The sequence below is a fragment of the Dermacentor andersoni genome, unplaced genomic scaffold, assembly GCF_023375885.2.
Source record: "Dermacentor andersoni unplaced genomic scaffold, qqDerAnde1_hic_scaffold ctg00000041.1, whole genome shotgun sequence".
In the NCBI taxonomy this organism is placed as follows: domain Eukaryota; kingdom Metazoa; phylum Arthropoda; class Arachnida; order Ixodida; family Ixodidae; genus Dermacentor; species Dermacentor andersoni.
Genome location: NW_027314754.1, coordinates 4,722,270 through 4,749,060, shown reverse-complemented (window position 1 = coordinate 4,749,060; position 26,791 = coordinate 4,722,270). Strand labels below are relative to the sequence as shown.

Here is a 26,791-nt window from a genome sequence, read left to right as displayed (position 1 = left end):
GAGTTCAGCTCTGCTTTTGTCGCTCATATTTTTAGCATCTTGTATGTAACGATGTCAATTCCCGGTGCGCTGCTTTGATTATTTTCATCGATGGCCGCAACCAGCTCCAGTTCGGTGAAGGCTTCCTCCGTCTCGACGTTGCTATCCCCTTCATATTCGTGAGTTGGGTTACCGCTCTTCTCGGTGTTGAGGTATTTACTTGTGAGTTCACGAATGAGCTTCTCTCCGTCCTCATCGTAACTGTTGATCGTTCGTATGAGGTCTCGAGCGCATGCGCTCTTGCTTTTTAACGGATCTATGAGGTACCGCAACAGCTTCCAAGTCTTCTCCCGTAGACAGTGTGCCTTGCAGGTCGCCACACATCTTCATTCAATTTTCCCTGCATAGTTCGTCCGCATACTCGATCACCTACTTGTTGAGCGCCTGTATACGTCTGCGAAGCTTCTTGTTATGCCTTTGCCTCTTCCACCCTCGAGGAAGACCGTGCATGGCCGCCCACACGAGGCTAAGCCTGCTGTCTACGAAGGGAATTTGCGTGGTCGTAGTAATCTGCTGCGGTAATTTCATTAGAAATTCGCCTTGCCTTTTGGCCCACGCCTCATACATTTTGGTGTCTTGGTCCTCGTCCTCGCCTTCACTGTCTGCGCTTCTACGTAACCGGTCCCAGTCTGTAATGTTGGCTTCACCCAGTTTCGCCTTGATGTCGGTCTCCCAAAGGGTTAAACAAATCATATCGTGATCCGAGCCAAAATTTTCCCCCGTGTTACGTCAAGTTATGTCATGGTTCCCCGGAACTAGCGTCAGATCAGGAGTGGTGTCTCTGACCGTGCTAGTGCCTGTCCTGGTCGGTACGCCCGGTTCGTTAAACACCTGCATGTCGTGATCCTCTATAGCTTTTACCAATTGGTTTCCTCTTTTGGACGAAAATTTGACACCCCACATCGTGTGGGCGGCGTTGTTTTCTCCTAGCACTAAAATCGGTCTTGTTCCTGTTTCTTTAATGCAGTCCAATATGGTGCCTTCAAAGTCAATGACCCTGCGGGACGGTCGGCAATAAGCATTCAAGACGACAATGTTCTTGTCACCCCCCACTCTTCTGCTGTGAATTTCGATGGGCGTATGTTCGCAGCCTCGATGAGCGGTCACGTGCTGTGTAGCCGTCATGTTGCTGCGGACCAAGATCGCATTATCCCTTTCGATAGAGCCCGCATAGGTAATGTATCCCGCGAGCTTGGCCCGGCCGTTGGTCACTTGTAACGCTATGATATCCGGTTTCTGGTCCAATTTATCAACGTATAGTTTTAACTCCCCTATCTTGTTTCTAATACCCCTACAGTTCCATTGAAATAACGTCGCAGTCTTTCTGCTTTCCTTTAGTCTTTGTCATTTCCTACTTCTTGAGCGGTAGATTTACGCACGGAACAAACGTTTCGCGGCCTGACTCGTAGATAACGTCGCGATGCCTTCATCTTGGCAACGGTGAGATGCTTATTTTTCGTCTCCAACGTCGTGGCTCTAACGGAGAGTTGGGTGCATTTGGCATCCACATTATCCATTCTTACTTTTAGACTGTTCACTTGCGCAGACATTTGAGAAACTTGGCTGGAGATTTGCGTAAGCATGTTCATGACCGACTCCATTGTCGGAGGAACTGCGGCCTCGGCCTTCACTTCCTCCATGGCAACAACTGCCGTTTCTGTGTGTGGAGCTTGCGTTATTGACTGCGTGAACGCCAGTGACGTGATCAGCGCCGGTGGCGGGATCAGCTTCGTCGCCACCAGAGCAGAGCTGGTGGTCTCTCTCTTGGGTACTTTCCCTTTAACTACACTGACATCATTATCAGTGTTCTTTGTTCTACTGAGCGTCTCGATACGCTCCATCATTGCTTTTCTCTGATTGTTTTGGCTATTGATTTGATTGTTCTGCCTCTCTATCATCTCCTTGTGTTCTAAGCAGTGTCTACACTCGTTCTCTTTGGAAGGGCGGGAGGAACGGAGGGGAGGGAAATTCCTATTGTCAAGAGCGACGGGAGACTCCGCTGCCCAGCCCACCTGTTTCTCGGCGCCGTTGCACCGCGGGGTCTTCGACTTGGACCTCGAACGAGATTCGCGCCTGCGAGCCTCAGCTGCCGATGGTGACCTGGTATCGCTCGTGCTTCTCCCTCGCCTTGTCTGGGAGCGGCTGCGACGCCCACCCGGCGGCTGCCACGCTGTCTGCTGCCACGCTAGCCCCCTCCGCTGCTGCCCCTTCTGCTGCTACTGTTCTCGTTGGTGACGTTCCCAGCGCCGTTTACGAATGACGTATGGCGTCTCGAATCTCGCTGTACACTCCTTGTCCGCGGTGAGATGGTTGCCCCCGCAGAGGCTGCACTGGGGCTTACTGCTAACGTGGCTTTTTTCGGGACTCTTCATGCCGCAACCATGGCACATCTTGTCTTCGGGGTTAGGACAAACGTCCATCCGGTGACCGAGGCAATCACACCGGTAGCACATATCGATCTACTTGCGATACAGCGAACACTCGACCACCAGGCTGCCATATCTGATGTAGTTCGGGACCTGGTGCCGTCCTCGTCGTCCTCGTCTTGCCGATGCGGTTGGCTTGCATAGCAGTGGGATTATACTCTTGAACGATGTAGTCGTTGATTTCTTGAATAGTGTCCGTCATCGGGACACCCCTGATTACGCCCTTAACGGTCCCGTGTGGGGCGGTCTCGTAGGCGCTGACTTCGTGGGCCGTGCCGTTGATAGTGAGGCTTCTGACTGCCGAGTAGCGGTCTGCGTTCTCTCGCTTAGGCGTAGTGTTAACGACTATGATTTGCTGTTTGGTCGGGCAAACAACATCTTGCGTCACCTCATCGCCCCTCACGTCCGCCGCTGCGACGATGGCTCTGCCGATATTGAATCTAGATAGTTCCCCAAACTTCGCACTTCAGCTCGGACGCATACGATCTTGATATCTTGCCTCGGCAACATCGGCATAGTCGCTGCCTTGAGTAGCTTGCTCTTGAAATTTTTCCGCTGCGGGTGACGATGCCCGGCGGTCGCCGGCCCCCCGTCAACGGGCGTTAGGCTTAGCTTGCTCTCTTGCTCCTGGGTCTTCTTCTCCCCGGCGACGCGCCAGCCAAACTTCTCGGAAGCGTCCTCCGGCATTGCCTCTTCACCCTCCACTTACAAACCCACAGCGGACGCCATTTTCTTGACGCACTTCGCCTCTATGTCCCCGGCAAGGTCGATGGCCCCGCCGGAGCACGCCTAAGCACGGCCGCTAGGCCCTGCTTTCTTTAGGCTTAGCTGGCAGCGACACTGTGCTCGTAGAAAAAATCCTCCTAAATCGGACATAATCCTAATCCATAAGAAAGGGGACGCCAAAGACTTGAAAAATTATAGACCGATCAGTTTACTGTCCGTTGCCTATAAAGTATTTACTAAGGTAATTGCAAATAGAATCAGGAACACCTTAGACTTCCGTCAACCAAAGGACCAGGCAGGATTCCGTAAAGGCTACTCAACAATAGACCATATTCACACTATCAATCAGGTGATAGAAAAATGTGCGGAATATAACCAGCCTTTATATATAGCTTTCATTGATTACGAGAAAGCGTTTGATTCAGTCGAAACCTCAGCAGTCATGGAGGCATTGCGGAATCAGGGTGTAGATGAGCCGTATGTAAAAATACTGAAAGATATCTATAGCGGCTCCACAGCCACCGTAGTCCTCCATAATGAAAGCAACAAAATCCCAATAAACAAAGGCGTCAGGCAGGGAAATACGATCTCTCCGATGCTATTCACAGCGTGTTTACAGGAGGTATTCAGAGACCTGGATTGGGAAGAATTGGGGATAAGAGTTAATGGAGAATACCTTAGTAATTTGCGATTCGCTGATGATATTGCCTTGCTTAGTAACTCAGGGGACCAACTGCAATGCTTGCTCACTGACCTGGAGAGGCAAAGCCGAAGGGTAGGTCTAAAAGTTAATCTGCAGAAAACTAAAATAATGTTTAACAGTCTCGGAAGGGAACAGCAGTTTACAATAGGTAGTGAGGCACTAGAAGTGGTAAGGGAATACATATACTTAGGACAGGTAGTGACTGCGGATCCGGAGCCTGAGACTGAAATAATCAGAAGAATAAGAATGGGCTGGGGTGCGTTTGGCAGGCGTTCTCAGATCATGAACAGCAGTTGCCATTATCCCTCAAGAGAAAAGTTTATAACAGCAGTGTCTTACCAGTACTCACGTACGGGGCAGAAACCTGGAGGCTTACGAAAAGAGTTCTACTTAAATTGAGGACGACGCAACGAGCTATGGAAAGAAGAATGGTTGGTATAACGTTAAGGGATAAGAAAAGAGCAGATTGGGTGAGGGAACAAACAAGAGGTAATGATATCTTAGTTGAAATCAAGAAAAAGAAATGGGCATGGGCAGGACATGTAATCAGGAGGGAAGATAACCGATGGTCATTAAGAGTTACGGAATGGATTCCAAGGGAAGGAAAGCGTAGCAGAGGGCGGCAGAAACTTAGGTGGGCGGATGAGATTAAGAAGTTTGCAGCGACAACGTGGCCACAATTAGTACATGAGCGGGGTAGTTGGACAAGTATAGGAGAGGCCTTTGCCCTGCAGTGGGCATAACCAGGCTGATGATGATGATGATGAAATCGGATTAAAATGGTTTCCCACATCAAATCTTGGTATCCACACGGTCCTTGTAACTTCACAGATTCCGTTGTGTCAGAACTTGCATGAGCTGGGGTGAATTACCGGGCCTTTTGCCGAGAAATTGAGGAGCACATGTGAGACACGTGAGCTCATACCATGGCTCATACCCGCATCCCCAACAGCAGAGAGCCAATGGAGAAAAGTCGCCGAATCAGAAATAATTATTTTTGCTCCTTCAGTCTAATTAGATATAATGAGTGCACATCATATTCCATGGGGAGCTATCACGGTTTCATGGCGTCGTATGATAGACAGGCAAAATGGGTGTGGCCACAAAAATTTTTTTCCAGTCGTGGAGGACTGATTGCAGAAATGGAATAGAAAAGTCGGGAAAAGCTTTACGTTAAGCACCCCAGACCGCTGTCGTTAAGCTGTGAGTGGACTACCCGCCGAGGTAGCTCAGTAGCTATGGTGTTGGGCTGCTGAGCACGAGGTCGCGGGATAAAATCCCGGCCATGGCGGCCGCATTTCAATGGGAGCGAAATGCGAAAAACACCCTTGCACTCAGATTTTAGGTGCACGTTAAAGAACCCCAGGTGGTCGAAATTTCCGGAGTTCGCCACTACGGCGGGCCTCAAAATCAGAAAGTGGGTTTGTCGCGTGAAACCCCATAATTTATTTTTGTTAAATTTTGTGAGTGGATTCCAGGCGGCTCGGCCTTCTTGCAATGTTGAAGGGCAGGTCCACAGAATTTTTGTAGTGTGAGTTTTTTGCGTTTGTAATCGTTCGGCTGTCACCGATCTTAGGGGTCGGATTGATGGGTGGTATAAGTGATGAATGATCACCGACGGTCCGGTCACACAGTCAATTTAAAGCTCTCACGCCAGAGGCGTTGCTGGACCACGTCGCTAGCTTCCATCGTTGCAGCCACACATGATCCCCATCTCTAAGGGGCCTTAGCCGCACACACTCTTAGCAGACCTCAAGCGTGGAGCGAGGAAAAAGCGACATGAGAAAATACGGATAACTGGCTGAAAAAGCCACGGGAAAGGATTGTATTCGACTGCTTTATACTTAAGGTGACCCTTACTTCAAAATAACTGATAAGTAGCTTCAGAGCGAAAACCTGGGACTCCGACACAGGTTGCGTTGCAGCCTGTTCCTTGACTGATATTCCATACCGAGCACGCCGGCGCACGGCGTCGTTGAGCGATAACGATTGTGGAGGTCCCCCTATCAGTGGCGTCAACCTCTGAATTTTGGATGGCCTTATATGGGCCTCCATATTTTCCATACAAATGCAGCAAAAATTGGGCATGGAATCAGTTCTTGCCGAACACTGACCGGTTAACCCTGGAAAAATTAAACTGTGTATCAGATAGCGATTATTGCAAACGACATCCGGCACCTTAGTAGAAATATTCAGGTGTTGCAACAAAAAAATTCACCTGGCATCGTTCAAAACCCTAAATATATAGCGTGCATCGAAACACCGACCAATTATGTAGGCCAATGCCTGTGGGATTTGAACAAAAGTTCACACCCAAATTCCAAACTCAACCTTCCGCATCGTCGGTATATAGAATGCTCGACCTTTTTAAGGAAAGCCTGTTCGTGCTCAGCATTTTTCTTCTTTTTGACAAAATGAAGGGCAAAAGAAAGAAAACCCCAAGGCGAAACAATGAAAGACAGACTGGTTTAATGGTACACTGAATGCGTGTGAGGACAGTCGCATGGTCTGGTGCGCGGCCCACGGTATGGCCAGTGAGACCGAAGGAAAAACCGTCGCCCTTTGCCAGCGCCCAAACAAACGATTAGATGGATTTAAGGTTGCGGTTACCAGGTCCGATCTGTTCAGACCAGCCTATGCATAAGCTGGTAAAACCGCATAACCGAAGTGATCGGTTATTCTATCGGTTTTTTTTTTCGCTTAATAGTGTCCGGATATTCAGATAGCCGGACAACTTGTTCTTCTGTATTTGTGGCGAACTTGCCTCTCCGTCTCTTACTTGTTCTTATATATTTGCAATTAATTTTGCTACCGCTCATGCAAAACCGATATCTGCTCTTGTTAGCCTGCTTACCTTTCTTTCTTTTTAAATTTTTCTTTGGGAATTGCTGTATACGAATATTGGAACAGCCGGCTAACCAGGTATTTAAACCGTATTTTCTAAGTATCCGTTTCTTGGAATTCGGACAACCGGATAACCAGTTTTCGATGCTGGATTGACTGCCCTCCGGTTAAACGGGATAGCCGGTTTGATGGTTATTCGCAAGCACCAATCGATACCGTGACGGCACTCTGGCGACAGTACCAAAGTCACAGCGCGAATACGCCTAGAGCATACATAACACTGATTCGTAACTCGATGGTATTACTGACAAGAGAATCAGAATGCTCCAGGCAAGCTTGTTATATGCTGGGCAACAGCGTGTAATTGAGTAGGGTTTTCGCGAAGATTATACATAACTATATATATATATATATATATATATATATATATATATATATATATATATATATATATATATTTATATATATATCTTTGCTAACACGCTATTCCATAACAGGCTCTTGCCTAGCATAAAACATGTTAGCCGCGAGCATGCTGATCCTCTTGAGATGGGTCTCTATTGCCAATACTAACTTTCTTTCCCATTTCCCAGACCCCATATGGAATTTCCATATCAAAGCCGATGGGCAACTGCTTCTGGGGATGAGCATCGCTAGTGAGAATGTTCCGCGGGCGGCTAATCTCTGGGTAAGTTATTGTGTAAGTTGGCATTGTGTCATAAACCAATACCTTGCGCAACATTGCCAAATGGTACAAGCGACCGAAAGAAATATAGGTGTAACAAAAGGCGGCTCAGATGAAATCACGAAAGACAGCCTGAATTAGAGAAAGGCTGTCATGCCACTCAAGAATGACATTACAATTAAGCACTTCAGCACACCGTCTACGCAGAAACATTGCGATGCAGGGAAGTTTTTTTCTTATTTATTTCCAACACTGCTTCAGATGCCGCTTGGCCTTGGATGACAGGGCTACAAGTTAGACAATCTCTGCCTGACAATGGCTTTGTGATGCATACACTACTCAGATGGATAGGGCGCGCATGTATATATATATATATATATATATATATATATATATATATATATATATATATTATAGCAAATGACACACTCACTAATGCAAACACAAATTAAAAACAAAATGGCACGTAGGCTACGCTGGGACGCAAATATAACGTCTTATCTGTATGCCGACATTTCTGGTTTGTTTTTTGGTCGGACCGAGAAACGATTTGCTTTGCTTCACAATTTCTATGAAAGTCTAGTGCTCGTCATAACACTTTGGCGTTTGAAACTTATGCTGTTTCGTTTCTCCTCTCTGGTGAAATCTTCTATAGCTTCTATAGGTGGACAACAAGAAAGCCCGTACATTGTGCATTGTGTGCACATTGACGAACTCCACGTGGTCAAAATTAACATGGAGTCCTCGCGAAAGCGCGCCTCTTAATCATCCAACTCGCCCAAATTTCCACGTCGTAATCACATTCTGGATTTTACACGTAAAGTGCCAAGAATATTTACTTTTATGCGATAGCAATTATGTGGACCCTCCAGGGGCATTTTTGTCGTCGCCGTCGCTGTGAGGTTCCGTGTAAAGCCCGAGAGTGATGAGACCGTCGCCGCGTGTCATATGCTGTATGTGTACGTAAGTGTAAGCACGGTAGGGAAACTAACGGTCAATGCTCAATCTGGAGCGTCATACATTGAGGAAAGCGGGGATGCGGCGCAGAAGCAAGGGGGGCGGCGCGGCTTCGACTCCTCCAACAAGTGGCTACATTGCGCGGCCGCGTGCGGTGGCGCGCGCCCTATGCTGAAAGGGATCTGCAGATGCCTCATTGCGCGCGTTGTGTTCTGGCCGCTCCGGGCCTGAAGCGACCGACCGCACGAAGGGGACTTCGCTCGCTGCTGCTGCCACGCTTGCTCACACCAGCGTTTTGACAGCGAGTGTCTGCGCTCATCGAGTGTGACGTGCTCACGTTTACGTGTGCGCGCTGACACTATGCTTGATAATTCAGTTCGTAAGCGAATGTTTCCAAGTTTATACTACCGCTAAAACTTCTATCTTTATTTCGTGTTGCTATCTGGCAACTTGCTATAGCAGGCGATGGTTTGCCTTTCTGGTGAAGCTGTGACATTTTTAATGTTGAAGCGAACGTGTCTAAGATTTTATTGCGTGCTCCCGGAAGGGCATATGTACGAAAGTATGCCTACTCTTATCTCATAAATTCATACCGTATGTACGGTATCCAGCGAAGCAGATCATGACCGTTGACACGCTGGCTGACACACGGCCCTGTAACCGGCCGTGCGCATAGCAACCCCTTTATTCTCAGTTGTACACCCTCGCTGCTAATACACCTTAGGTCGTTGCCTCACGCACCCGCCTTACTCCCTCTCCTCTTTAGAAGTACCCTACCTATATATACTTTTCCGACAGAAACATGTCTCCTTGAATAAGACAAATCCTCTTGTCGAAACTTTAGCTCCTGCTTTTACCTTGTCCTCGTTTTGCTTATCATCTTGAATTTCCATCTCCCGCCTTCCCCGTTTTTTCCCCTTATGTACGACATTATTTTAGGATCGAATAAGTGATACATCTTCAAAGACCACTCTTATAAAAGTGCTGCGTGACTTCCACGATGAAATTTCTTATTTAACCGGACTACTCGTTTCTGAAGTATTATTAATATGTCTGATTTGCTTGGCATATAGCCATTAATTTGAAGGCAAGTATACCTGCAGATGAATCATGAAATGGTTTAGCGCAACTAGCGAGAGATAGCTTGCTGGGCTCTGTTACTTTGCAACTTTACCGTTGTGTTCGTAAGGAATAACCAAGCTCAAGTATATGCAGTTCCCACAGCTCTGACGCGCTTGGCTTGCTTTAATGACCCACTCGGATTTGGAATTTCACGGTATCATAAGACGCTGGCGCCGTTGGTACACTGGCAAATAAGAATGGAGACCTTACGAAATTTTACTTGTTTCTTTATATACCGTCTGGTTAAGTGCCCTCGTATCTCTATACATAGAGGTAAGGAGCACCTTTCCAAATGATATTCTCTGCGTGACGTCAAATTCCTGCGTATGCAACTGTTGATCTATTAAATACTACCGTATCGTTAAGTATCCCGCAAACTGTACGAAAATATCCGTAATGCTCTTGAAAGCTTTGATAATTTGAATAGAACAGCGCCCATGCGGAGCCGGAATGGTGCATCGATTTCGCGTTTGCTAAAGGCTGAAATGCCTGCCAACGTTGAAGATAGTAGGGAATATCAATTGGCCAGTCAAGCACATTACGAGGTGACAGCTGTTTTCTTTGGAGCCACACGGTCGCCGTCTTCGGGAAGTTCTCAAACCGTGACGGGGTTACACACCCCGGCGCTTGCGGGGTATTGTTGCTAGGGTTTCTAGAAATTGGCTATCCTCCTCCAGTGTAACGTAGTCAACCGGGCACGTCGTTGGTTAACCTCCCTACCTTTCCTCTTCGTCTCTCTCTCTCTCTCTATCGCTCTCATTATTAGAATATAGTCGAAATTACCGTCCAAAGGTCAGCTTGGAATTACGAACAACGACCGATTCGCGTGTGCCGACGCGTGTCAGAAGTCAACCCTGCTGGCAGTGATTGTTTTCTATAGGGTAGGGAGAATAAAAAAAATGAAGAAACGAGTTACAGACGATGTCTGAAGCACCGGCGTACAAGCTTTAATAGCTTGCTTGGGTACCATGATTCAGGCTTCCCGAGACCAGCACTAAGTTGTGGTAAACTGAATTTTTTTTTTCATATTCTCTCGTACGACGTGAATCACACTCGTCGATAGTGTAGTGGAGCGGTCGGCTGCGGGTGGCACCAGCGTCACCCAGCGGTAGGAGCTGCGTTCGAGACGTGCGGGGTAGGAGACATACTGGGTACGAGACCTGTTGGGTAAGAGACCTGTTGGGTAAGAGACCTGTTGGGTACGAGACCTGTTGGGTACGAGACTTGTTGGGTACGAGACTTGTTGGGTACGAGACTTGTTGGCTACTTGCGCCAGAAGCGTGCACGCAGCTTGAACACTCGTGTTTCAATCGAGGTAAAAAAGAAAGAAGACAGGAACAAAACAAAACTAAAAAAATAACTTCTGGAGCTTTACGTGCAAAAAAACAGAACGTGATGTTGAGGCGCGCCGTCGTGGGAGACTACAGATTTTTTTTTTTTGGGGGGGGGGGGGGTGGCATTGGGGCAGGCACTTTAGGTTCTTTTTAATTCCACTGAAATCTAGGTACACGAACGTCTTTTTTCGTATTTCACTCCCCTCAAAATGGGGCCGCCATGGCCCGTATCAAACCAACGTCATCGAGCTCAGAAGCTTAACGCCATAGGCACGGGGCCACAGAGGCGGGTGTCTTTATCGCGGTGTCGTCGTGTACATTTTCTGTGGGACGATCGCGACCCAATCTGAGCTTTTTCTTTGCGCCCCACTTGAAGCTTTGTTTTTCAAGAAACACAACAGTATAACCGTTACAGGTTAAAAAGGAAACAGATCAAACGCGAGTAGAACCGAATAGTACCTAAGCAGTGTACCGGACACTCCAAGAGACGCTGGTGCGTGCAGATACGAAAAGCGAGAATAAGTTGCGCTGCGCGGTGCCAGAAAAAAAATAGTTCACGAGTTTTACTAGCCAAAACGACGATATGATTACGAAGCACGCCGTAGCGAGGGCATGGGGGGGTCTCGGGGTTCACTTGAGCACCTGGGGTTCCTTAACGTGCACCTGATGCATAGTACGCGGGCGTCTCCATGCTAGCTGAGTCACAGGACGAGATTGTCTACCCGAGCTATTATAGATGGTGCGTCGTCTTCTAATATTTGGCGGCTGCATGCGAAACAACAGGCACAGCGAGCACACGAGAAAGGTACAGAGCTGTCTACCTTTAGCAGATAGCAAATATGTATACATATATATTATATATATATTCGCTGCCCAGCGGAGGACGCATCTTGGAAGGTGGCGTGGTTTATAGAGCCGTCTAAGCGAAGCGCTCTCCGTTTAAAAAAAGATTGCCTATAGCCTACTATCACGTCGTAAATCTTGGAACGTTTGGACGGATGTTGTGTTATTATAGATTTGTTAAAGTTTACTAATAATTTATGAGTCTTTTGTACACACTACAAGCAAAATTTGCACAAGAAACAGTGACCTTCTCAATAAAAAAAAAAAAAAAGGAGTTACGACATCTAATGTAACTCTTAGAAGCTTATACAATGACAATACGAAAGATGCAAACAGACATTTTTTAAACATGTCTAACCGGTTTGTTACAGGGAAGACGGTGTTGTTTATTGAATCTGTGGATGCCAGTGGGAACCATAGGTGTTTACACATGCGCTCTGGTGAACAATACTAAGGAGTGAGTAATAGCTTAACTGTACTAGTCCAACTCTCTCGTCATATATTAGTAAGAAGACATGGTGAAACAAAATCGTACTCACTGTTTCTCAACTCTCAAAAGCAGCGAGTTTACTAACTTTGAAATTTATTGATTTATTTTAATTGTAATTTTCTTTTTTGCAAGGCTAACGTTTCAGTTGGTTGTCTCCGTCGCCACTTTTCAGGAGCCGTCACGTTTTCCTGGTCAAAAGATAAAAAAGCTTAAGACTTGCTAAGCAAATACGCAGTGTACTAACACCTGATACCTATATCATTTATTGTGCTGTTTGCCTACGCGTGTATTTATTTTGTACTGTTCCCTATTTTTTTTCCGTGTCAGAACTTGTTTTCAAATGTATCATGTTATTCAAAGCTTGCTGTACTGATGAATGAACATTTCCCATATCCCCCCCCCCCCCCTCGTGCCGCACAATGGCCATTTAAGAGCATAATAAATGATGAAAAATAAGGATTAGCGTGTCTTAGGCGTCAGTGGCCGTGTAAAAAAAACTTCGGGGTTTTAGAGAAAATCGTGCGCCGAATTTGCGAATGAGCGCCGTGGTTTGATTGGACCGCATTGACGCTTTTCGCAGAGCAGTTTGCTCTAGAGAAACGAGATGGCGCTTTCGCCCACGCCACACGTCGCCTCAGCGGCAGCCTGCCACTACGACGCCGCTTCCACGTTGCTCCTGTGTCATCAGCTGTCGGAAATGCAGCTGAGTTGTCGCTAACGCGCTGCGCTCCCATCATGCTGGATTGAATCGCGTGGATTGAAGGCGTATGCAGTGGCAGGCTGCAAAAGTAGTGACTGGCATATTAAGGAATGGAATTAATCTGTGTGGCCAAGTTCGCGGAACGTGGGTGCAACTGCCCGTAAGCGTTACCGGCGTATTTCGATATGGGCGGCCTTCTTCGAGGATACAGAAATTTGCTCATCCTGCAGGGTTGTATCGTTAACCTTCAAAGAAAGATGTTCTGTCGCGGAACGTCGGCAAGAGTTGGTACCAGTCGTTAAACAATGGCAAAGGGAGTAGCGCCGCTGCCTGGCATCGTTGCCGCTGCTGTCAGTTGTTCAAAATGGCGGCTGTGCTTCACACGTCCACAGCGTACGAGGAACGATGCGTGGCAATTAGAACCGCCGACAAGCTCAGGTAATTTCAATGGGAGAGTCTGGACCGCCCACCATATGCAGTCAGGACCTCGCCCCTAGTGATTTCTATGTTTTCGGTCAGCTGAAGAAGTTCCTGGCAGGGCAGCGATTCACGTGCAACGATGAAGCCAAGACAGCAGTTCGACGGTGGTTCCACAGTCAGCCGGACGGATTCTACTACAGCGGCACCACAAATTTGGTGCCGCGATTGGACAAATGCCTGAATCGGTGAGGGGACTATGTGGAAAAGTAGTGGTAGTAGTGTAATAACACAATGATTGTCGGCGGTAATGCGTTAGCATTGGGTTTATATCTCGACAAAACGCATTGCCACCGTCGAACGAGGTAGTTATGCGACGTGTACTGCAGTGGGACACCTCCTTCACGTTTCCCTAACGACACCCAGCGCCATCTAGCAGAGCGGCCGCGAAATCTTCGTGTGCCCTCGAAATGCATGGCGCGCTGCTGCGCGTGAACCCTTGGAAACGCGTGAAGTGGGAACTGGACTCTTTACTCACCCTCATTTCTGGACAGGCTGCAAAATCTACCAGCACTGCCGTGAAGTCAGCGAGCTGCGTACGAGACGAGAGGAGTGCCGCGCTGCTACGTGGGAAGAATGTGAACTGTTCCCTCACTTGCCGCAAAATTAGTGGCACATACTCAGTAACCCAAGTTGGTGATAGGTTGACTGAAGAGCGCCACATACCTAGTTCATTCGGGGTGCAGCTTGCTAATGCGCCGGATATTGCTGCCCTTGAGGGACCGTTGTGACGCGGGCCCGTTTCCGCTAAGCACCAGATAAATTTAACGGACCTTTTTTTCGTTATTGTAGAGTGGTAAATTCCCAGTGGCACAAACCTAGTTACCCAAGGTGGTTCTGTCTCTTTTTGTTCCTTTTCTTTTTCCTTGTTGAGAGAGATACACACGCGAGACAGATAGTCGTCGCACAGTTCTGTCTCTCTCGAGAAGCTAGTGCTTGACACCGCAGTGGACGTTCTCCTTAACGTCGCCGCTATGCGCAAGGAGCACAGAAACCAGTATGCCCGTCGAAGAAAGTTCCGCCCTTCAATTACAGACCGCAACGCTCTCAACGCGGAGAGTTCACGGACAAGTACCACCAAACATGGGCTACGGTAGAACCTTCTCCCCACTTTCCAGCAAGTGAGACCATCCTCCGGAGCAAATACGACCCTGACCGGCTGCAACAGATCATCAGTCGGGCCCTGGTAGCGGAGGAAACCAGAGGGCGGCAGGACAATTAGACCTACCCTTTCATCTCGTACAAATTTCGCGTCGAAAGAAAGCGTTTTCTATCGATCAATAACTTTCGAACGTGTTGTTGGCGAATTTAACCTCATCTCTTCGACAACGCTTCGTTGTTCTTGCGTTTACACAAGCACGTCCACGTTTCCATTGCTACTTTTGTATTAACTATGGGTCTCAATTTCGTACCGAAGTAATATACGCAATGAAATATGAAATAATAGACGGCAGTACACTTTGCTGGGTCAGATCCAACGCTTACTTCTTATTCTGTCTTTCCCTTTTTTTAACGCAGAAACTGGATCGAATTGACACACGCGAATGGTTCAAAAACTTCCCATCATTTTAGCCATGAAAAGCTTCCCAAAGGTACGCTACTGCATTACACAATTCGCATCTCATTTACGAAGTACATCGTAAGCTGCGATTTCGACAAGACAATTGCTGCGCAAGAATCCGAGAAACCGAACTACATTAACGCAAACTTCTCAGAAGCACTCAACATCATAAATTTCGATGTGGTAAGTTGTTTTTCTAGTAAGTTTCGATGTGGTGAGAACATTGATTTCAACCATCTTAGTGTTCGAAGCTTCGGGCGTTACTGTGGCGTGACTTGCAGTGTTTTATTGCTATCATTTTTAATGAGAACTAAGGCAATGTGTATGTCGACGCGCGCGAATAATAGCAGCAAATTGTTGTACTTATGACACAATACATATTCTTTGATTAATGATGAATTTCCGATTCCCAAACCGATCTGAAGTCAAAAGAAAATTTCGCGGAAATCCTTTTGCGGCTGCATGCATGCAACATGTACTCCATGCAACTTCTGAAAACATCGGCCCCCGGGTTCCGGCTAGTAATTTTTGTAGCAAACTTTTTCATTTGTACTTTCTTTCTTTCTTTCTTTCTTTCTTTCTTTCTTTCTTTCTTTCTTTCTTTCTTTCTTTCTTTCTTTCTTTCTTTCTTTCTTTCTTTCTTTCTTTCTTTCTTTCTTTCTTTCTTTCTTTCTTTCTTTCTTTCTTTCTTTCTTTCTTTCTTTTTCTTTCTTTTCTTTGTTTCTTTCTTTCTTCCTTTTCTTCTTTCTTTCTTTCTTCGTTCTTCCTTTTCTTCTTGCCCAATTTTTTTTCTTCGTTTCTTCCTTCGTTTCTGTCTTCCTTTTCTTCTTTCATTCTTTCTTTCTTTGCTTCCTCGTGCCGAAGTTACTGCGCTTGTACTGGTTAGCATTATAAAAAAGGCGCCATCACTGATACCTGCTGTGGTCTGCGCGACACCTCGTAGGAAGAACAAAAGGAAAGAAAGAAAAGTGCCTGGGCATTTCACGCGGTAACTTAAGCAAAAAAATTGCAAAGCGCACTCATTTCGAAGAGGGCGTCACGTGACACTTGGCGCCAGTTTATATCGTTAGGCATCACGTCACGATATATATATATGTAAGACGCAGGTGCGCAGTTGCGTTAATTACGAGCTGCAGCATGGTCTGAAGGGCTCCAAGCATGCCCGGCAGCCCGCCATACCACCAAAGTGGTTGGATATTCAATAGCAGTAATTAGAACGGTGTCTAGTTTTCAAATTTTCTGCATGGCGGCGTCGCCGCGCTGCATTAGAGAGAATTCGCTCGTGTTAAAGATTCACTGATATTAAAGGTAGAATTCACTCATATAGAACGTTGAAATCGGTAATATACACTTTAGCGATGCAGGCGATTGAATGAAAGCTGCCTGCAAAGGCGGAGAATAATGGCATATTGGGAGAACTTCAGAATGGCTACAAAATCTATAGGCGTCTGGACGATCAATTGTTTGTCCTTCGCAGTGTATTGAAATATGCGGAGTAGAAAGGAGTGCTTTACATGTGGCTTTTATTAGACATTCGAAGAGCATATCACAACGTTCACAGCAACATTTTGTATGTTCTCGAAGGGTTAAGAGAGATTTACATAGAATATACCATTTTTATTGAATGGGAGAAGATTAGGAGCGAGGATATCGATAAAGGACTGTGGTAGGTGTGACCTTTATTCCCACTGCTGTTTATGATGTATGTGCATGGTAAGGATGGAAAGGGCGCCAGAGGGAAGTAATGTCGGGTTTATGACGTCATTCAAACAGGCGGGTAGAGTTGTAGAGCAGCAGCTTCCAGGTTTGTTTTATGCGTACGAGACTGTATGTCTAGCTAACAATTTTTTTGGTGGTAATAAATATGGCGTGATAGTATTCAATGAAAACAGTGAACAGACTGTGTCAATTCAGGGCCAAGAAATACCTCGGGTAAAAGAATATATATACTTTGCTAAATGGATGAACGAAGGCAATAGATATATGGAAACACAGGAAAAAACATTAAGCGTCAAAGGGAAGAGAAATGCGGCCATAATAAAACGCAGGGCACTATGGGGATACAAAAGGTACGAGGTGCTCTGGGGTACTTGGAAAGTTGTAACGGTTTCAGTACTCACATTTGGAAATGCTGTTGTTCGCTTGAAGTCGGGGGTACAGTAAGGACTCGATGATAACCAAATGTCAGCGAGACGCCTCACAATGGGCGCCCACGGGAAGACTGCAAGTGAAACTGTGCAGGGTTATATGGGCTAGACAAGTTTTGCAGTGAGGGAAGCTCGTAGTAAAATTGATCATAAAGAACGACTGAGGAATATGGAGGAAAGTAAATGGGCTGGGAAAGTGTTGAGGTAATTGTTCAGGAAAAACATTGATTCACAGTGGAGGAAAAGACCTAGGAAGCTTACCAGCAAGTATGCGGTGTGTAGGTTGAGAAAACAGCAACAAAGAACGTCAAGCGGAAAGTCAGAGAGGCTGAAATAATCTCATGGGTGGCGGCAATGGAAAAGAAACTTGCCATGACGAACTACTGAAGAGGAAAAAACGAAATGCAAACGATGGAGCATGTCTTATTAGAAGGTATCTGCCCAGCGGTCGATTTAGGCACCCGTGGCCTCCTTGAAGCCCTTGGGTTGAGCGACGGCAGGGGAAAAGTAAACATGTCCGCAGTAAGGAGTAATAAGAGGCGATATGAAGATTGTTGGACGATATGTAGGGAAACGACAAACAACTGAGGCGTACAAAAATAAAGTTCCGAATAGGAGTTCAAAAAGATTGATGATGGGAATTTGTCGTGTTTTTTTTTCTTTTATTTTGTATTATTTTTTACATAGGTGCGGCATTAGGCAATATGGTAAGAACTGCTTGGTGGCACAACCTACCGGCGCGTTCCAAAGGGGACGTTCATAGCATCCGTCCGTCCGTCCGTCCGTCCATCCATCCATCCATCCATCCATCCATCCATCCATCCATCCATCCATCCATCCATCCATCCATCCATCCATCCATCCATCCATCCATCCATCCACCCATCCATCCATGTCATGGATGTCATGTAGGACAGGATGAGTCCTACATGACAACCCCCACGTGAACGCGGAAGCGTCAAGGGTCAGGATGAGTCATCCTAACCCGTGCAGCCTAATGGTCGCCGTTGGACTAGACGCTAGCTCAGCTCGACCGGTTTGTATGTACATCAACGCGAGATGCAAAGCTCAGTCCGACAACTCGATAGGACCCGCTATGTGCCAGGTTCATGCAAACGCTCCGACAGATGTATGAAATGGGAATGCGTAAGCACGTCCTTAGTTTCGTCGCATGGCTATAGAATGAAGAAAGCCTGCCGTCTGCATTTCATGTCCCTCCGCAACAGCACCTACGTGCCTCACAGAGCTACCCAACAGAGGGGGAGGAGGAAAATGAAGGAAAGAAAGGTAGGGAGGTCAACCAGTTTTCTACCCAGTTTCTACCCAGATCAGGAAACGTAGCAGCGCCCGCGTCGCTTTGTAAACATGCGACGCGTGGAGCTATGGCCCGAGAATCTTCGTCTCTCAAAATGGTCTCTTATCTGATCGGTGTAACATCCTCCGAAGAACGTCGTGTTCGTTGTTATAAAGATAACAACAACACAACACATGCTCGTTCGTCTCCTCACAGTTGCACGAGTCACAGATCGGTGTGTCGGACATTGCAATAAGAAATGAGTAGGCTTTCGTAAAAGCCACCCCTAACCAGAGGCGGCACAGTAAGGTGCCGGCGTAATCACGGCGGGAGAAGTTCGATGGAATCTGCAGCTTCAATGTAGGATCTAGCCAGGGGAGATGGCAGTGCGGGAAAATGGGGGTGTTCCACAAGGTTTCAGTCTTGGTTTGATCAAGTAAACGAAGACCCCTCGCAGCATCTGTCCTTGATAAGGCTATAGCAAGCATCATGGTTTCTTTATGGGCTGACCAGATACAATAGAGTCAACAGCCTATACGCCTTACGGCTGCGGCACCGAAGCCTAAACCCAAAGAACAAAGGGTCAACATGTGGTGTGTATGCAGAACTCCATGCAGTTCCACGTATGTCGGGGGAGACTGGGCAATATTGCGGCAACTTGGGGAAGGGGCCGCCTAACAGCTTACACTATCTATGACATGCCCATATTGTAGGTTGCATAAATCGGGCAGGCATGATCTTTATAAACACACACTAAAACAATAAATATAGCTGCAATGAAGTTACGGGTCTCCGTAGTGAAGTATAGGAAGGAAGGAAGGTCCATCGTAGTCTTTGTCAAAAGCGCTCCAATTGCATTACCTACGACGGCTATTACGACTAGATGTTGCTCGACGGAGTTTTCGTGCTATGGCAAAAGTGCCGGTGCCCAGGCAAATGCAAAGAATTATCGCACCTGCCATTCTGAGGCATCGACATTAAAGAGCCCCGCATCACACAGCCTCGCCAAACGACACACGCGGTGAAAGTGCGGTGTGGCCTCTAATTTTTGGCAAAGGTCGTAATTCTGGAGATTGCGCACGTATATGTAACAATGGCCGGGGCTACGGGAATTCCTGGAAGGCCCCGAGGTTCAAGCCGCTGAAACATATGTATTTAGTCTTGTATCATCCATATAGATGTACATGTAGAGCCCAGATGTTAGTGACACATACCCACTCTGGGGGTCGGCCAGGAACCGGTAGTTCAATATACCAACAAGAAAAATAATTGTATAAATTCGGTTGATAGCACTGCCGTATCTTTCTTCTGCAACTGCACGCTTCTCGCGCTGTTTCTAGACGGGACCGCCGCTAACTCGCCCAGATTTAAACAACTTCCGACATATTTTAGTGGCTGTAGTTTTTCTTTGATGATTTGGACATCTGGGCCTGCGATGGTCTGTTGTCTCCGGACCCCATGATTTTGTCAACAACGACATCAGTGACGACGAAAACAGCTACAACGCCCCTCACGAAAAAAAAGATTGTTTTATTTTTGAACATCTGTGGTATCTCCTTTCTCAATGGGACGTACCTATTCTGGGACATTGATCAAGTGAAAAGAAGGAAACATAAATAAATGGTGATAACTCTAGCGAGATTCGTCTTTCCGAAAGGGGTGCTTCCCATGTGGTGAAGTCGAGAACCGGGTAGTAGGAGATTGTTAATGTCAATCGATAAATCACGAAACGAAAAAATAAAAGTGACGTCAAAATAAAAACTAAGTTTACCCAAAGAGCAAAGAATCCATATTCTCTGAACTTAGCAACGTAACCGCATGGAGCCTGAATCGAATTCCCGGTTGGCTCAGCATGCCTTCTATGTCCCTGCACCCAACAATTCAGGTGGTCAAAGAAATCAACCTAGGGCTAAGATTTTGTAGCGGCGCCCTTTCCGACGCTATTCATTTTTGCGCTTCGTGAGTGATGAGAATGATGCTCTGCCCGCGTTGGTTACAAGAATGGCATAGAATCGAACGAATGCATCGCTACAAAATTGCAGCCCTGCTTGCTTTGGGATCCATCCCTGAAGGAATGGTTATCTACAAGTCGAACAAGTACAAGCGTTTGCTGGGTCAAGTCATTGCTGGGTAACTAACCGCGCTTTATTACAATAATTTGTTTGATTGCACGAGGGCAATATATGTAGGCGTACGCGCGCAACTCTATAGCCAATCGTCTGCATATAACCCAATATTTTTGTTTAAATCGTGCATTTGCAAAGTCACAAAGCAGTCTGAATCCGAAAGGACAAAGTTTATGGAAATCCATGCACTAGCCTTACTAACTCCCGGTTAAGCTACCTTGCGATATGGTTAGTACGAGTCAAGTTTTTACTCAGGCAGTGCAAGCTAGTACTTTGTGCAAGTCTAAACAGTTTCGTATGTTCTCGCCGGTAACTTATGATCCTTTTCCTTCTTTCTTGTCGCAGGACGTACCATACACGTAGAAGACGAGTTTACTCTCTGCATTCACTCGTTTCCAGGGCTCCCGTAATTAGCAAAATCTGTTTCCTCAAATAAACGAATACTCCTGTTTCAATAAAGTATTATCGCCGTTATTGACTTGCGTTCCTACATCGTAGCGGGAGAAGCTCCCAGTAAAAGAAAGGCATTGCCTTCACTCAGCGGTGTATACACATTTCTGTATGCGATTTGTGTTTTGTTAGTTCTGTCCAGCGGTGGTGGCAAGGGAGAGGAAAATCACAGGCATTCACCTTCAGGTAAGCTGAACTCTGCGGGTAGTTAACGTGGCCCCATTTCACTTGAATGTAGACGGCGTTGTTATATGCACACAACTTGTGCGTGACGCTCCTCTCGGCGAAGTTGGCTGCGCCAAGAATTCTGAGGGCGGCTTTGCTAATCCTGCCCCTCGTGTAATTTCTTCACGCTTCCTTCGAGTCTGTTAATATGTTTAGAGGCCTGCCTGTCCTATATCCTTCTACTGCCGCCAGCGCCACGGCAATTTCTTCTGCCTCCGCTGTGCCGGCTGCCTTTGCCATCGCACATGTGATCAGATTACCGTCGCCGTCCACCACCAACGCCGTGGCCGTGCGCTTCCCTTCTCGCGGGTACGTGGCAGCATCCGTGTATATGGTGTTGTCTAGTCGCGCTAGTGTCTTTTCCACGTCTTCGGCTCGCGCCTGCCTTCTGCTCTCGTGGAGATTGGGGTCCATGTTGTTAGGTGCTGGCCTAACGCTTATTGTTTTTCTTAGGCAGTCGGGCACGTCTGCGTATCTATCTACGTGTCCGCTCGTGTCCCGTCCCAGCCTAGTCAGGAGCGCTCTCGCTGCAGGGGTGCTTTTGAGTCTCGCTTTTTGCGTTTCGAGCAGGGCTTCCACCAGTTCGCTGAAAGTGTTGCTGATGCCCAGGTGGGGGGAGGGGGGGAGCAGTTTTTTGTTTGACGTGTTTTTTGGAAGATGGAGAGCCGTCTTGTAGGCTTTCCCGACTATCGTGTCCACCTGTTTCCTCTCTCCTTTGGTCATCACGTGGTACGGTAGCGAGTAGATGACTCGGCTGACGACCAGGCTGCCAACGAGTTTGAGTCTGTATTCCTCTTTCATGCCGTATCTTTTTTGGAAGACCCTGTTGATCATCCGGCCCACCTGCTCCGTAGCTTTGCTCAGCAGGCGGATGGTGTGGCTGCATTTTCTGCTGTCCTGTAGCCACATGCCCAGGATTCTGATCATGTTCTTTTCCGGGATGTTTTGACTGTCAAGCGTTACTTCCAGTGTTGCTTGGGTGGGTTGTCTACCTACCTCCGTAGTTCGGACTTTTCTGTCGAGCATACCAGTCCCCTCTCCCTGGTGTACTTTTCGACTCGGCGCGCAGCCTCTTGTAGCTTCTCTTGTTTTTCTCCCAGTACACCTTGCGTAACCCAAACCGTGACGTCGTCCGCGTACATAGCGTGTTGGATGTTGGATGCCAGGCCGACCATCGCCACATTAAATAGCACGCGCGATATCACGGAGCCTTGGGGTGTGCCTTTACACGGTGTGGAGAAGGTGTCGCTTCTCAACTCCACCGGCCCTACCGTTGCCGTTCTGTCGGTTAGGAAGTCCTTGACGTAGTCGTATCGCCGAAAAAGAATACAGCCAAAAACATATTTTATTTTGACACATAGTTGCATCGCTTCACTTTATTGTTATGTAGGTTGAAAAGATTAAGCCACACATGCAAAAGGTATTGAATTTTTCATTGGCTACCAGTGTCATGGCGACGCTTTATAGCCAGTACCGAAACTAGCCCCACTGTCCACCCAATTGTCTGACGTCGACCTCGAAAACGGGCGAACGATTTTTAAAAAAAAGCTACTCGTTTCTATAGTAGGTACAGAAGATCCGCTTTTTTTATTGCGATAACCATTTAATGGACACCCAAGGCGCATTTCTGCTGTCGCCGTAAACGTGAGGTGCCACGGTCAAAGAGCGATAAAATCTTCGCGGCGCGCCGTATGCAGTATGTGCGAGTGAAAGCGTGAGAGGGTGAGCCGGCAATGGCAGTTCAATTTCGCGCACGCAATCTAGGAAAGCGGGGAAGAAGCGTGCAGTCTTCCGTCGCGCGCTAGGCTCCAGGGGGAGGGGAGGGAGGGGGCGTTCTATTCCAGGTGTCCCGGGCAGCCCGGAGTAGAACGCCCCCTCTCTCCCCTCCCCCTGGAGCCTTGCGCGCGACGGAAGACGGCACGCAATTAATCTAGGAAAGCGGGGAACAAGCCTGCCGTGTTCCGTCGCGCGCAAAGCTCGGGGGGGAGGGGAGGGGGCGTTCTACTCCGGGAGGCCCAGGCGGCGGCACACGTCCGCCTGGGCCGCTGTATCTTAAAGGTGAACTGCGACGTGGACAGAGTCCGCCCGTGAGCTGTGTTTTCGCTGCTGTGTTCGCGTTGATAGGAAAGACAGCACGAAGGTCGATTCTCTCGCTGCTGCAGCCGCGCTTCCTCACTCCAGCGTTTCGGCAGCGACTTTGCGCGGTACTCGAGCGAAATGTTTTCATGTTTGCTTGTGCGCGCGTAACACCATGCTTGTTCATTTAGTTAGTATGCCTATGTTTATAAGTTTCTACGGCCGAAAAAAGTACTATGCTTACTTCGTACAGATGTCCACTAATTTGCTATCGCAATCTACGCTTCGGCTTTGGGGCAAAATGCGCCCCTTTCAACGGAGCAGTTTATGCAACCGTAATTTTTTATCGGAAAACAGACGCGGGGAGAAGGAACGTGCCTCGCATTGTTCAGAGGCGCCATTATGCAGATTTCACGCTTGTTTTTCGCTTCTTTATTGAAACGAATACTGAGCTGGGTGTTGTATGCCTAATTCCAAAGGAGATATGGACTTTCTTTTTGGTTGACGGATACGACAAATTCCTGCCAACTAGAGGCTAACAGCGTCGCTGTAAAGAAAAGAAACGATTGATATCATTGAGAGTTCTCTGCTAACACTCTGATAAATATGATGAGCTTCTAACGTGGTTGTACAAGAAAGACCAGCCATTAAGTATTCTTCAGAAAATAGCGACCGAAATCGAAGCGGAAAATCTTAGGAAGGAGTACCGCGGTTGAAGAAAAAGCTGAATCAAGCCTAGCAATATAGTAGCCGACCGAACCTAGAGGTTCACGGCATTCAAGTAACAACAAATGAGAATTTGCTGGCCGTAGTAAAAGCTCTGTGGCTGAGTCACTGGGGCTGCAGGAAATTACTTACTCTGACATCTCTTACTTACTCTGACAGCATTCGCAGGTTGCCCTCACGCCCCCACAGCGTACCGCAAAACATGATTAATTTTGCCACTCAGAAGATGAAAGAGCAATGGAAGGCAAAGGTGAAGCTATCGAGCAAAAGACAGTAGGGGGTAATATTTTTTTTGAAAAACTGACACCGCTACAAAGGAAGCTTCCCAAATAAAAAAGGATGCAGTAGCCAGCATCATTGGCCTAAGCAGAGAAAGTGAACACTTTTGAAGTAATCGCATTTAAATTTCGCAATTTCAAGCTGAGCACCGCGTATGTTTTTCTAAACTTTTTCAATTGAATGTACGTCTGCAGTGGCCGCTTTGTAGCATACTTGTGAGCTTGAAGCAGATATAAGAATGAAGTGCTTCGTTGACGCCTTTTGGATGCATACACGGATCCGAAGCATTTGAAGTGAATAGAAATTTGGATGAAGGTGTTTCCAGCGCTATAACCATCTCGAGTTCTTCCAGCGTGTGAGCCTTACAACTTAGTTGGCGAGCACGGTGCCGTCAGCAGGTATTTCTATAAAAAAGGGTAATGAAGAGGCGGTCATTGTGCTTCAAAGCACGATGACCGCCTGCAATGACCGTGCAAAGGAGAAAATTATTCAAGGTATTGAAAATAAGGATTTTACTTTAGGTCTCTTTCTAGGTTTGCGGAAAGCATTTGATTCGGTGAATCATGATATTCTACTTCTAAAACTGCAGTGTTATGGAATACGTGCCATGTCATTGAAATTAATAACCAGCTACCTTGAGAAACGCTTCCAATTTACAGATGTTAATAATTATTCCTCGACGTCGTTAAATGTAACAAATGGAGTACCCCAAGGATCAGTATTAGGTCCTACCCTGTTTTTGTTATACATTAATGACATAACTCAGATTGACAACACCCTTGATATAGTAATGTTTGCGGACGATACTAACGTATTTTTTACTTCACGGACAAAACGTGAACTGCAAGAAAAGACTAATCATTATCTACAAAACCTATCCAAATGGCTAAATGATAATTGTCTACAATTAAATGCCTCTAAAACTAAATACATCATTTTTCCCCTCCAAATAAACGCGACAAATATGACATGCATATTATGTGTAGAACCGAGATTATTCAGCAAACACCTGAGCAAAAATTCCTAGGTGTTTGGTTCCAAGAGTCTTTGGTATGGTCATGTCACGTCGACCATTTGGTAGTCGATATAGCTCGATCAATAGGATGTATTAGAAAGATTTCTACATTAATACCTCTTCGGCTAAAAAAAACTCTTTATTACACTCTAGTGTATTCTAAGATTGCCTGCTGTTCGCTAGTATGGGGCACCACCACTCAGCGCAACTATAATAGATTAACGGTACTACAAAAGCGCGTGCTACGTATATTTGAAAATTATGCAGGAGATATGCTTGACTTACCTACCAGGGAGTTATTTCTGAAACACAACATGCTTATGACCAATCAAATTTATCTCTATAAATTAGTGCAACACATGCACACAACAAACATATACAAGGACAGTGATATGGTAGTTGAACATAAGTACGGGTTTAGGCAGCATAGGAGGACGCTTCCGAAGATTAGGACAAATTACGGGAAACAATCGGTAACGTATCATGCTATACAAATTGTAAATAAACAGAAAGACATAATAAATTGGGCAGACAGCCGTGGTAAACTTAAAAGAATGTACAAAACGTTCCTTGTCAGAACAGGATGTGTATTGTAGACTGTTTTACATTACTTTCTACTATGACCATGACATTCCTGATTTTCTTTTTTTTTTCTGTTTTGTAAGCACAATGTACTGGTATATAGTCGTTATCTACATATCTGCAACAGGATAAAGGGTCTACTAGCTATATAACACATGAATCCTGTGTGACCTTTTCTATATGTATGTCTATCTGCGTGATCTATGTACACATGTATGCATTTCATACTTATTATCTGATGTATTAGAAGTCACTTTCTTTCCTTCATCGGCTGTACATTGAGTGCAACTGTAATTTTAATATAATGTGCACGTTACTGTATATGTTATTGTACGCGTAAATGCTGTATGAACTGAACGGGGGCAGGGGCCCAGTCAGGCTATTTCAGCCTTTAGTCTCTGTCTCCGCAGGAAATACCCTGAAATAAAGCGGTTTTGATTTTGATTTGATTGAATGATCAAGTGCGTACATAGGCTTCCGAGAAGCATGAGATGTTCGTGGAAAGTTACAGGCTGCCAAAGACAACACTACTTAATATCAAGGAAAGCAGAACCACGGGGATCCTGTATTCCGTACTTTCTGTCCGTGTACAAGAAAACCGATTGAAAAAGCGCTAAGGACACGCTAACGGGGAACATTGTTCCATCGCAATCTATGATGTTCCGATGGGATAAGTCCACATAGCCCCACGGTATAGCTACGAATGCATATTTAGTCGCTGCATAAAAAAAAAACATTTATTAATGCACATATAGTCCTTGCATAAAACAAAAATTTTCATTTCGCCTGAACATGACACGTAACAAACCATGTTACATGAAAAAGTGCGGAGACATACATTTGTTTTTTGACCACATTGCTTGTTCGGCACACATTGATTGCCTCTCGATCATAAAACAAAGTTATATCGCTGCTCTGTCAAACAAATTCGCACAATCGCATCCAGCAGGTATGCTTCTGAGTC

General features: G+C 46.4%; 1 protein-coding gene across 1 annotated transcript in view; it reads left to right on the top strand.

Moving 5' to 3' along the window:
- Positions 1-20,948, top strand: part of LOC126518106 (uncharacterized) — a 71,747-nt gene extending 50,799 nt beyond the window's left edge. The window contains exons 2-4 of the mRNA XM_055064721.2: positions 12,051-12,136; positions 14,865-15,090; positions 20,820-20,948. Coding sequence (XP_054920696.1) covers positions 12,051-12,136; positions 14,865-15,090; positions 20,820-20,837 — 330 coding nt within the window. The 3' untranslated portion in view covers positions 20,838-20,948. The remainder of the gene's footprint in view (positions 1-12,050; positions 12,137-14,864; positions 15,091-20,819) is intronic.
- Positions 20,949-26,791: the final 5,843 nt, after the last annotated feature.